This window comes from Ciconia boyciana, chromosome 24 (assembly GCF_034638445.1).
Source record: "Ciconia boyciana chromosome 24, ASM3463844v1, whole genome shotgun sequence".
Lineage (NCBI taxonomy): Eukaryota > Metazoa > Chordata > Aves > Ciconiiformes > Ciconiidae > Ciconia > Ciconia boyciana.
Genome location: NC_132957.1, coordinates 5,169,111 through 5,180,767, shown reverse-complemented (window position 1 = coordinate 5,180,767; position 11,657 = coordinate 5,169,111). Strand labels below are relative to the sequence as shown.

Sequence of the window (11,657 nt, the reverse complement as noted above, 5' to 3'; positions counted from 1 at the left end):
AGGTGGCTGGAGGTGGCCCCCCCCCCCCTCCCGGCCCGCCCGATGTCCTTTGGGGACCAGAGCCCTTCGCTGGCCCCGGGAGCGCTCGGCACCTTGCCCGGACCGGGGCTGCACCGGGAGCCCGGCGTGCAGGGCCGTGCCACACGCCATGGGCTGCGGTCACGGCTGCGGTCCTTGTCCCCCAGCAAGTGACCTCTAAGCTGCGGGGTGCGGCAACGGGCAGATTCACCGCCAAGCACCGGGGTCCCCTCGGGGACGGGGACCGAGCCCCGTTGCAGCCCCGCCACGCACGGGGCAGAGCTCGGCCACCGCCTCGCGGTGCGGTGCGACACCGTTCGGGGCTGCGGGGACCGTGGCGGGAGGATGGGAAGCGATTCCCCACGCCTGGCCCGTGGCCAAGCTGCCGGCATCGGCAATCCCCTCGTCTTGCCGACGGCCCCAGCGGGATCTTTAATTACGGCAAACAGCACGAGGCCGCGGTTCCCTGTCTCGTGCGGGGCACGAGGGCCGGGGCCGTGCCGTGGGGTGCTCCTGTGGCACCCGGGGTCCCTCGAGTACCACCGCTCCGCGCGGCCCCTGGGACGGGGCGAAGGGCTGGATGAGGCCGGGGACTGTCTGCCTGCGGCCCCGTAAAATCTGTTTGTAATGTGGTTAATCGAGTCGGACCCGTAAGAGCTCGTCAGTCGGCCCTGCAAGAAGGGGCGGGCTGGGGTGCCGGCTGTGGGTGCGCAGCGCCTGCCTGCTGCCGCCCTGTTAATCATTAACGAAGAAATAAACTGTGCGGAAAGGTGCTTGACCCGGGAGCAGCCCCGCAATATCACCCTGCCTTCGCCTTTCACCCGGGGGCCAAACTCTCCTTCTGGCCGTGCTGCGATGGCCCCGGCGTCTCCCGGCAGTGCGCCTTTCACCTTGACTTTGGGGACAAAGTCCGGCGGGCAGGGTGCGGAGCCAGGGCGTGGGCGGGCTGGGTGCCCCCCACGCACCCCTGTCCCCCCCAGCGTGCCCTCCGGGCAGGCCTGTCCCAATGGGGGACCCCACGCCGCGGTCCCAGCTCGGGCCGGGTGAGGATGCTGATGCCGAGTGGGGTGGCCAGCGACGCCCACGCTGCGGGGACGGGCTTGGACCGAGCGCTGCCAGGACCTTCGCGGCTCCTCGTGCCGCCATCCTTGGCGTTCCCAACCCACGCGCCGGGGCCGGCGTCTCCTTTGGGGTTAAGGGAAAAGCAAAGCAAAGCAAAGCGGGCTGGATATAAAAAACCCCAGCAAAGCACCGAGCCCGGAGCTGGGGTGCAGCAGAGGTAGATGGATTACAGCTCCGGCCATAAATAAAACCTCCATTTCCTCCTGTCTGGAGGGATCTCTGCTCACCAGGTACCTGCTAACACGGCCACGCCGAGGTGCCCGGCAAGGGCTGTGCGCTGGGGCCAACACCGCAGGGCTGCCGCGGTCGGGGAGCAACGCCCGGCAGAGCCGGCCGGGAAGGGGCCAGGCTGGGGGGGTCCCAGTCTGGGCAGGGGGGGGGTCACCCCCACCTGCAGCCGGCCCCGTTTCTCCTTTCTCTTCTGTCAGGCCATGATTTATGGCCCTTTCCCTGCCGCTCCCCCGCCTCCTCGCCCCCTGCAAAAAATAATAATCCAGGAACAAAGGAGGAAATTGGATCTTCTCCCCCGCGCGGCTCCTGGCCCCGCGGTGGGAGCCGGGTTTGTTTTGACGTCGGTGTCCAGTTGGTGAAGGCGTTTGATCTCCGGAGGAATTCCTCTTTCCTCGCGCTGCTCTGCTGACTCCGCCGCACAAAAGGGCCCCCGGGAGCCGGGAGCTGCCGGCGCGTTTCGTGCCGCCCCGACGCCCCCGGAAAGGGTCCGGCATGGCAGAGGCGCCCGCTGGGCTTGGGGAGGTTTCCAGGCTCGGTGTCAGATCCGGCTGCAGCATGCGGACGGGTGGCAGCGGTGTCCCCCCGCTCCCCCGCAGCCTTTGGGCTGGGGAACGATTGAGCAACTCTTGCCAAAACGTGCAGGTTCGTGGCCGTGCCACCAGAGAGCTGGGTGCCTGCACCAAGGGAGAGCTGGGTGCCAGCACCGATGGAGATCTGGGTGCCAGCACCGATGGAGAGCTGGGTGACAGCACCGATGGAGAGCTGGGCGACAGCAGCACCTGAGATTTGGGTGCCATCACCACTGGAGAGCTGGGCACCAGCAGCACCAGAGAGCCAGATGCCGGCACCACCAGCCCCGACTCGGTTACCGGCATCCCGGTTAAGCAGCACTCGGGGCTGCGGGGCAGCTGTGCCCGTTCCCAAACCCACGCGGGAGCTGCCGGCCGTGGTGCTTCCCGGGGCCTTAGATACCACCCCATCCGTCTGTCTGTCTGTCCATCTCCCCCAAGCCCCCGCGTACCCCCATGGGGACCCGCACCCTGATGCGGGGCTGTGCCCACTGCACGGTTTAGGTCAATTCCCTGATTTTCAGCTGTCGGGCAGGATCTGGCCCCGCTCTGCCCTGGAGCAGCTTCCAGAGCCCCCTTGTTTGCCGTGGGGCCGAGGGTGCTGCATTCCTGGGGCTGGACCCTGCTGGCGGGCGTGCGGGCATGTGCGTGCGTGCGTGCGGTGGGAGGGGAGGGCAGGCGTGAGCTGCCCTGGAGCTGGCGGGGGGGGGGCGAAGGGGTCCTCATGGCTGGGGGGGGGTCCCAGGTCCCAACCCTCTGGCAGCAGCCGTGGGAGCGTGTGACCTCGCACGGCCATGCCGCAGCAGGCGAGGGACAAAGGGAGGCCGGGGCCGGCTGTGCCGTGGGCTCCTCGGCTCTTTGGGCAGGGCTGTCCCACACCTCTGTGCCCCACGGCTGCCCCACGGCATGGCCCTGCACCCCACGGCTGCCCCGGGGTACGCACACGCCGGCACGGCATAGGGAGCACCCATCATACGCCCGTGGAGCGAACACGCCTCCACCGAGTGCACACGCGTGTGCATGGGACACGCAGCCCCACGCACGGGGGTGCACACGCGTGTGCAAACGGCAGCGGGGTCACCGCACACGCACGCACACGGGCTCTCGCTCCCCCACGTGCCCCCCACGGCACAGCGGTTGCCCCCCCCCTCCCCGATGCCGCAGTTTTGCCCCCAGCCCTGCAGAGAGGCTGAGGGAGACCCGACCCCCGTTGCCCCCAGCCCCCCCTTACCCCCGGTTCCCCCCCCTTTTCCTCCCCCCGCCAGAGCGATCAGCTCCCTGCCCTGCATTCCGGGGATATCAGATCCCGCACCCACGCCCCCCCCCTGGCCAGACGCTCCCTCCCGTCCCGCCGCCCTGCTCCCATCACTCCCGGCTTCTCCCCGCTGCCTTTGGCCCCGTGCCCCCCCCCGGCACAGCCTGGCCCCCACCGGGATGGTGTTTCGCAGCCCCCTGGGACCCGCTCTCCCAGGGAACAGGGTGCAGTCCCACACCGGGCCCAGCTACCCAAGGGTGCTGAGGGGTTTTGCTGCGGTCTCTTGGTTTCCCAGCAGCTCATGGTGCTCCACAGAGGGGAAACTGAGGCAGGGAGCGGGTCAGAATGGCGGCATCTTGCACATCATGAACCGGCACGTGGAGCCCTCCCTGGGGAGCTGCAGGTTTCTGGGGGCATGTGGGGGTGAGCAGCGGGCAGAGCAGGGGGGTCCTGCCGCTCTCGGCCGCAGTGCTGCACAGTGCCGCGTTGCACCGTGCCACGCCGTGCCGTGCTGCACCGTGCCACGCCGTGCCGTGCTGCACTGTGCCATGCCGTGCCATGCTGCACCATGACATGCTGTGCCGTGCTGCACCGTGCCACGCTGCACCGTGCCGTGCTGTGCCATGCCGCACCGCGCCGTGCTGTACCGTGCTGCACCATGCCGTGCTGCGCCACGCCACGCCATACCATGCTGCACTGTGCCATGCTGTGCCACGCTGCGCCGCGCCATGCTGTGCCGTGCCACGCTGCACCGTGCCATGCTGTGCCAAGCCGTGCCGGCAGCCTGGCCGGCAGCACGGTACCAGGGGCCCCCGGCTCCACTCCCCAAGCTCACGGCACGCTTTGTCCTTGGCAGAGGCTCAGGGTGTGCCAAGGCAGGTGGCGTGGCTGGGCCCGGCGCAGCGGCAGGAATGGGGAGCTGAGGCCACCGAGGCCTGCCCTGAGCCCCCGCAGCTGCCCGGGCACGGTGGGGACACCGCAGCCTCGGGCACCCTGTCCCCACTCGTGCTCCTGGGGGGACCTGGTCTGGCCCTGGGGTCAGTGGGATGTGGCGGGGGGGACCCCTCCTCCTCCCGGCACCCAGGGTTGAAGCCGCTGCGGCTGCCCTGGCCCTTTCATGCGGCTCTCGGTGAAGCCTGACCCCGCACAAAGCCCCCAGGAACCCATTTGAATCTGAAAAGGGGTCTGAGCACAGAGCCCTGACCTTCAACCTGCAGGTCAGCCCCTCCACGCCACCGCCACCGGCCCCCGCTGGCCCCGGGGACCCCCCCACAAGCCGGGACGGACCGAGCCGAGCCGTGGTCCCTGCCAGAGCCAGGCACAGGGGATGCAGGCAGGGGCAGGGGTTGGGAGCAGGCAGCACAGGCAGCCCCCCCTGCTCCGGTATCTGCGTCGGCTGCCGGTGCCTCGGCGCGGGCACTTGGCCCTCCGTGCCGGGCACACGGCAGCGCCTGCTGCACCGATCAGCGGGCGGCTGCGAGGGCTGGGCTCCATGGCACTGCTGCTCCCATTTTGTGCCGGGGCTGCTCCCCAGGGCTCCGGGAAGTTCTCCTTTGCTCCAGCCCCGCCGGCTCCGGGGACACAGGGCTGCCCCCGTTTCGGAGGGCTCCTGGCTGGCGGTGAGGTGGCAGGGGCGGAGGGCACGGGCAGCTCGGGGGATTGAGCTGCACCCCTGCACCCCTGCATCCTCACCGCCCTGCACCCCTGCATCCTCGCCGCCCTGCATCCTCACCGCCCTGCATCCCTGCATCCTCGCAGCCCTGCACCCCTGCATCCTCACCGCCCTGCACCCCTGCATCCTCGCCGCCCTGCATCCTCACCGCCCTGCATCCCTGCATCCTCACAGCCCTGCACCCCTGCATCCTCACATCCCTGCACCCCTGCATCCTCGCCGCCCTGCATCCTCACCGCCCTGCATCCCTGCATCCTCGCAGCCCTGCACCCCTGCACCCTCGCAGCCCTGCATCCCTGCATCCTCGCAGCCCTGCACCCCTGCACCCTCGCAGCCCTGCACCCCTGCATCCTTGCAGCCCTGCATCCTCGCCGCCCTGCGTCCTCACCGCCCTGCAGCCCTGCCCTGCATCCCTCTCTCTGCCCTCTCCATCACCACGGCTCTGGATATTGATCCGCTGAGCCTTGAACTCTGCTGCAGGATCTCTCCGGGGAGATGCAGGCCTCATTTTAGCCTATATATAGCTCCGTGCCTCAGTTTCCCTTCCACCCTGCAGCGTGTTGAGCCCTGGGCTGCCCCACAGCCCTGCGCATCCTCCCACTGGAGACCCACGCTCAGCCCAGCTCCCACTATCCAAATGCCCCATCGTGCCGGGGTTTGGGATGCCGGATTTAGCCCCGCGCTCCCCGTGGCAGCCCCCCCAGCACGGCCTCGCTGCCGGCCCCCCCCCCCTCCCCGCACGGCAAGGATGCCCCCGGCGCGGGGTCACTGCTCCTCTTCCCTCCTGAATATGCATGGGGCCCCAGCCGCCACGGCCACCGCCATCACCTTTGATCCCACATCAGGGATAACGAAATGGCTTCATCTGCGCCGGGAGATAGCGAGGGCGGCGGGGAGGGGACGGCCTTTGTTCCCAGCCCTGCTGGGATGAGCTGAGCTGGGGGTCCGGCTGCCTGAGCCCCCCCCCCCTCCTGAGCCCAAAGCCCCCCAAACCCGAACCACGGTGGGGCTGGCCAAGCCACGAGCATCAGTGGTTTATTCTCCCTGGGGATACAGCAGGCGCCTCCCGGCACGGGGCGGATGGGGGTCTTGGGGGTGACGGGGGGGTCCCTAGATGCAGGTCTCGCTGCCGGCCGACCCCTGCTCCAGGGTCTGCAGCCTGTGGGCCAGCGCCTGCGCCCGCCGGGCGTGCTGCCTGCGCAGGGCACCTGCCTGCACCTCCAGCCGCCGCAGCTGGGCTGCCTGCTTCCGCCGGGCACCCCGGTACGCCAGGGCCAGCGCGCTGCGGGTGCCACGCTCAGCATCGCGGCACGGCACCGAGGGGACCGAGGGGACCGAGCAGGCAGGAGGGACCATGGTTTTGGGGTTTGCGGGAAGGGACCACGCTCTCGGGGTGTGCAGGAGGGGACGGCGCAGCGGGGGCGTGCAAGACGGGACCGCGCTTTTGGGGTGTGCAAGAAGGGATGTGCAAGACGGGACCGCGTTTTTGGGGTGTGCAATGTGGGGCGGTGTTTTTGGGGTGTGCAGGAAGGGACCACGCTTTTGGGGTATGCAGGAAGGGACCAGAGTTTTGGGGTACGCAGGAAGGGATTGCAATTTTGGGGTGTGCAGGTAGGGACCACGCATTGGGGGTATGCGGGGAGGGACCATGTTTTTGGGGTGTGCAGGGAGGGACCACACACTGGGGATGTGCAATATGGGACAGCGTTTTTGGGGTATGCAAGAAGGGATGGCGATTTTGGGGTGTGCAAGAGGGAACCGCGGTTTTGGGGTGTGCAGGAAGGGACCATGCATCTGGGGCACGCAGGGGGGATGCGCAACCAGGACATGCAGGAAGGCACCGTGTTTTCGGGGTGCGCGAGGGGACGTTGCACCCACCGCCTTGCCCAGCGGGGAAGCGGGTGCCTCCTGCCCACCTGTGAGCGTGGAAGAAGTCTGCGGTGACGGTGACGCACTGCGCCTGCTGCGCGCGGCTGGCGGCACTGCTCTGCTCCAGGGACAGCACCAGGGCCTGCGCCCGGGCACGCAGCTCCTCCACCCTGGGGACACCCGCATGGCAGCCAGACCGACACGCTGCCCAGAGCCGGCACGGCTCCCCGTGGCAGCGCCGTGGCACGCCGGTGAGGTCTCTTACCGGGCCAGGACGCGGAGCAGCTCTTCCCCCATCCTCTCCGGGTCCGGAGGGTGCCGGGGAGCTGCCGCTCCCACCCGGCTGGTTTGGGCATCCTGCGGAGGCTGGCTGTGGGTCCCATCCCTGGGGAGACCCCACGCCCCAGGGAGGGTCCTCGTGGGGAGGTCAGAGCGATCCTTACCTCCTCGCTGCTGCTGGAGCTGCTGGGAGGGCTGGGAGGGGGGCGGCCGGGCCCCCCGTCCCGCTCCCGCTCCAGGTGCTGGAGCACCAGGCGCAGCGCGGCCTCCCGTGGCCCCTGCCCAGCTGCCAGCAACTCCAGGCCCCGCTTCTCCCTCTCCGCAAGCTGCAGCCGCATCTTCAGGTCGGCCATGGCCTCCTGGCAGGGCAGCGGCATCACCGCCAGGTGGGGGAAACTGAGGCACGGCCCCAAACCCCCCCCCCCCCCCCAGCTCTGCTCCCTCCCGCCGTGCATCACCCCTTGCCCTTCTCCCAGCTGCTCTGCTCAAAGCCTGGACCCCATGGAGAGCTGGGGGTCCAGCCCCACCGTCCCCCCCACATCTCACCTTGAGCATTGCCAAGTCCTGCAGCAGCTCCGCTTTCTCCGGCCGCCTCCAGCCGGGCAGGAGAGCCCTGGCATCCTGCAGCACCCGCTCAGCCCGGGCTCGGGCGTCCTCGCCGCAGTGGGTGCCGGCACGGGCGGGCACCGGGGCGTCGTGCAGAGACGCCTCCACAGCCGCCTGCTCCGCGCGCAGCCGGCGAATGTGCTCGCGCAGGGCCCCCTCCTCCATCCCGTGGGGTGCCGGGGCGCTGCGGGGACGGGGACGCGGCTGGGGTGGGCACGGGAGCACGGTGCCACCCGGGGCACAGCTCAGCCATGGCCCAGCATCCTGCCCCCCCCCCTCCTCCCCCAGTACCTCTGCACCCCGGGGGAGCCGCTGTCCCCGCTCTCCTCCGGGCCATCCCGCTCTGCTCGGCCCGGGAGCTGCGGCCCCTCTGTCGGCGTGGGGCTGGACCCCCATCCCTGCCCCCCTGCGGCTCCTAGGCACGGGGCAGGCAGCAGTCAGGAGGTGTCCTTGTCCAGTCTGTGCCCACAGGGGCTGTGCTGGGGACTGGGGTTCCCCAGCATCCTTCCCGCGTCCCCCCGATATCTGCCCGCATCCTCCCTGCATCCCCCCAACATCCTCCTGATACCCCTCCGGTACCTGCGTCCCTCCTACATCCTCCCTGCATCCCCCCGATATCCCCCGGCATCCCCCCTGCATCCCCCGATATCTCCCAGCATCCCTCGTGCGTCCCCCGGCATCCCCCCGATTGCTCCCCAGCACCCCCGGCACCCCCCGCACCCCGCAGCCCCCCGGCCTGGCACTCACCGCTGCAGGCACCATCCTCCTCCCTGCCCACCTTCGCCCGCGTCAGGTCGAGGAGGGCGGCGTAGGCCCCCCCGCAGCGCTCGCTGCAGGGAGAGGGGCTCAGCGTGGCACCGCAGGCTCTGTGTCCCCCCCCCCGTCCCGTCCCGTCCCCACCTGCAGCGCAGGGCCAGGCGCAGGGCGGTGCTGCGGGACTCGTGCTGGCCCAGCACCATGCTGAGCCGCTCCGCGTGGCTCTTGCACTCCTGCAACGCGGCCACCAGCTCCCGGTTCACCTCCTGCAGCCGCCCCAGGCACCTGGGCACCGCCGGCACCCATGGTTAACCGCACAGCCGGGACCCGGCGCCGTGCCTCAGTTTCCCCACCAGCGAGGGCTCGGCAGCCCCTGGGGCCCGGGGCGGGGGGGAACTTACCCCTGCAACTGTTGCACCCGCTGCTCCTGCTCCCGGCCGGCACCCTCCGAGGGCTGGGGGGAGAGGGGGCTGTGGGGCTGCACGCCGTGGGGCTGAGCGCCGTGGAGCTGAGCGCCGTCGCTGCACTGGGGCAGGTCCTGTGGAGGGGACAGGCAGAGCCCGGCACCGGGGCAGGATCCCACCCGCTGAGCCCCCCCCATGCCGCAGCCGCAGCCCACCGTGGCCCCACACTCACCTGGGGCAGTCGGGGCTCCCCCTGCCCCGGGGGGCTGCCGAGCCTGGGGGCGTCGCTGCCAGAGCCCCCCGGTTCCTCCAGCCTGGACAGAGCCTCCCGCAGGTCCCAGACCTGCGCCGAGCACCGGGCTGAGCCCCGGGGGCCGCTCCGGTGGCACCCCGAAGGCTGAACCAGGGCAGTGCCCCCCCCCTTGCCATGCCCCCGGCACCCACCTTCCGCTGCAGCCGGTCCCGCTCCCCGCGCAGTGCCCGCAGCGAGGCCGTGGCCCGGCTCAGCTCCTCATCCCGGCGCCCCAGGGCCGCCCGCAGCGCCGCGTTCCTCGCCGCAGCCGCCACCACCGCCGTCTCCTCCACCGGCAGCCCCTTGCCCGCTCCCTCCTCCGGGCCCTGGCGTGTCACCCTCCCGGCACAGCCCGGTGTCCGGTCCAACTCCTCCAGGCTCTGGGGATACAGGACCGGTCAACCAGTGCCCATCCCCTTGGCATCTGGGCTGACCATGCCACTGTGGCTCACCTTGGCCGCCCGCGCCCACTCCTCACCGGGCACAGGCTGCGCCGGTGCCCACCGGTGCCGGGAGAAGACGGCGCGCTCCAGCGAGCTCACGGCGTGCTGCAGGTCCGCAAAGAGGTCGGGGCCGTGGGCTGGGGAGAGGGAGCGCGGCCGGGGTCAGGTCCCTGCAGCAGGCAGCGAGCTGCTGGCACGGCACGGCACGGCACGGCACGGCATGGCACGGCACGGCACGGCACGGCACGGCACGCTGCACCCACCTTCCAGACTGGCGGCAGTGTCCAGCGTGCCGTCGACGTGCCGGGGCTGCGGGCTGGCAGCGGGGAGGCTGGCGGTGCCCTCCCAGCCCTCCTCATCCTCCCTGTGGGGTGGCGAAGGCCAGAGGTGGAGGGGGCCAGGCGGTGGCAGCCCCCGGTGCCCCACGGCCGCCATGTGCCGGTACCTGCCCGTGTGGCGCTGCAGCTGCTCGGCTCTCCGGTGCAGCCGGGCCACCGTTGCCAGCAGCCCGGCAATGCGCTCCTCATAGTGCAGGATGCCCTCCGTGTCCCCCGCCATGTCCTCATCATCATCCTCATCCTCCTCCTTCTCTTCGTCCTCATCCTCCTCCTCACCCGGTGAGGGCTGCGGGGACCAAGGGTGTCGGCCCGGCCCGGCCCCGGCCGGCACCAGGGGACACCCACCGGGATTTGCCGGGATGGGGACGGGGACGGATGAGTTTTGGCCACCAGCCGACTGGCCGCATCGCCTTGCCCCACTCTCCGGAGCCGGGGCAGGGCAGGACCTGGTGCTGCCACACCCTCGCGTACCGGAGCCTGGCCCCAGGGCCAGGGGTGCCCGTGGCCGAGGGTTGCCCGTGGCGGGCACGAGGAAGCCCTCGGCCACGTGGGACCAGCCCCCGGCAGCGCCCACCCCACGGGACACCCCGCTTGCCTTCTCCATCCCGGCCGCCTCCTGCCCGTGCCGCGCCACGCCAGCCAGCGCCTGTCCCCGGGGCTCGTCCCGGTTCCACGGCCGAGGCTCCCGGCACGTCCCGGCACGTTCTGGCACGTTCCGGCTGTGCCGCTGGCCCCTGCCCTGGGCCTTTCCCTGTCCTTGTTCCTGCCGAGATTTCCTCTTCCTCGGCAGCCCCGGCGCAGCCTCCTGCGCTTAACCGTTGCGCTGCCCCGTGCCCGGGCAGGCGGTGCAGCCGTCTCGGGGGGCTCTGCCCCCCAACGCCGTCCCTCCCTGCTCTGCCCCACAGCACCCTGGCCCCACGCTGGACCCTCCCCGTGTGCCCCAGGCTCCCTCGCCCCCGGCTGGGAGGGTGCACCCGGCTTTGCATTCTTGAGCACCCCCCGGAGACTGGGGGTGCCAGGGGTGTGCATGAGCATTTTGGGGTGCTAGGAAGCTTCGCACGGGGTGCTGGGGTGCGCAGGGCCAGGAGGGAGCCAGCCCAGGGGTGCTGTGGGCAGCGCATGGGTGCTTGGGTGCTGGGGGGCGGTGTCTGGGGTGCAAAGGGTGCTGCAGGGGTATTTAGGGTGCAGGGGGGCGGCGCGTGGGTGCAGGAGGGCGTGCAGGGATATTTGGGGTGCAGGGGGCGGCGTGTGGGTGCAGAAAGCTCCGTATAGGTGCTTAGGGTGCAGGAGGGCGTGCAGGGATATTTGGGGTGCAGGGGCAGTGCGTGGGTGCAGGAGGGCGTGCAGGGATATTTGGGGTGCAGGGGCAGTGCGTGGGTGCAGGAGGGCGTGCAGGGATATTTGGGGTGCAGGGGCGGCGCATGGGTGCAGGAGGGCGTGCAGGGATATTTGGGGTGCAGGGGCGGCGCGTGGGTGCAGGAGGGCGTGCAGGCATATTTGGGGTGCAGGGGCAGTGCGTGGGTGCAGGAGGGCGTGCAGGGATATTTGGGGTGCAGGGGGCGGCGCGTGGGTGCAGGAGGGCGTGCAGGGATATTTGGGGTGCAGGGGGCGGCATGTGGGTGCAGGAGGGCGTGCAGGGATATTTGGGGTGCAGGGGCAGAGCGTGGGTGCAGGAGGGCGTGCAGGGATATTTGGGGTGCAGGGGCGGCGTGTGGGTGCAGGAGGGCGTGCAGGGATATTTGGGGTGCAGGGGGTGGTGTGTGGGTGCAGAAAGCTCCGTATAGGTGCTTAGGGTGCAGGAGG

At 70.6% G+C, this 11,657-nt stretch overlaps 1 protein-coding gene across 1 annotated transcript; it reads right to left on the bottom strand.

Moving 5' to 3' along the window:
• Positions 1-195: 195 nt before the first annotated feature.
• On the bottom strand, positions 196-10,074 carry USHBP1 (USH1 protein network component harmonin binding protein 1). Its single transcript, XM_072845884.1, has 14 exons — positions 9,780-10,074; positions 9,526-9,653; positions 9,226-9,453; positions 9,014-9,124; positions 8,779-8,915; positions 8,522-8,662; positions 8,369-8,451; positions 7,913-8,036; positions 7,562-7,805; positions 7,180-7,374; positions 7,002-7,093; positions 6,784-6,906; positions 5,922-6,040; positions 196-200 (listed from the first exon to the last, which is right to left on the bottom strand). The coding sequence occupies exons 1-14, from the start codon at positions 10,072-10,074 to the stop codon at positions 196-198; spliced, it is 2,025 nt and encodes a 674-aa protein (XP_072701985.1).
• Positions 10,075-11,657: the final 1,583 nt, after the last annotated feature.

Excerpts from the sequence above, each read along its gene's own strand:
- USHBP1 (XM_072845884.1), bottom strand. The coding sequence starts at position 10,074 with ATGGCGGGGGACACGGAGGGCATCCTGCACTATGAGGAGCGCATTGCC. Across the intron at positions 8,916-9,013 it reads GGGAGCCCCGACTGCCCCAG|GACCTGCCCCAGTGCAGCGA; the intron begins GTGAGTGTGGGG and ends TCCCCTCCACAG. Across the intron at positions 6,907-7,001 it reads CTGCTCCGCGTCCTGGCCCG|GGTGGAGGAGCTGCGTGCCC; the intron begins GTAAGAGACCTC and ends GGGTGTCCCCAG.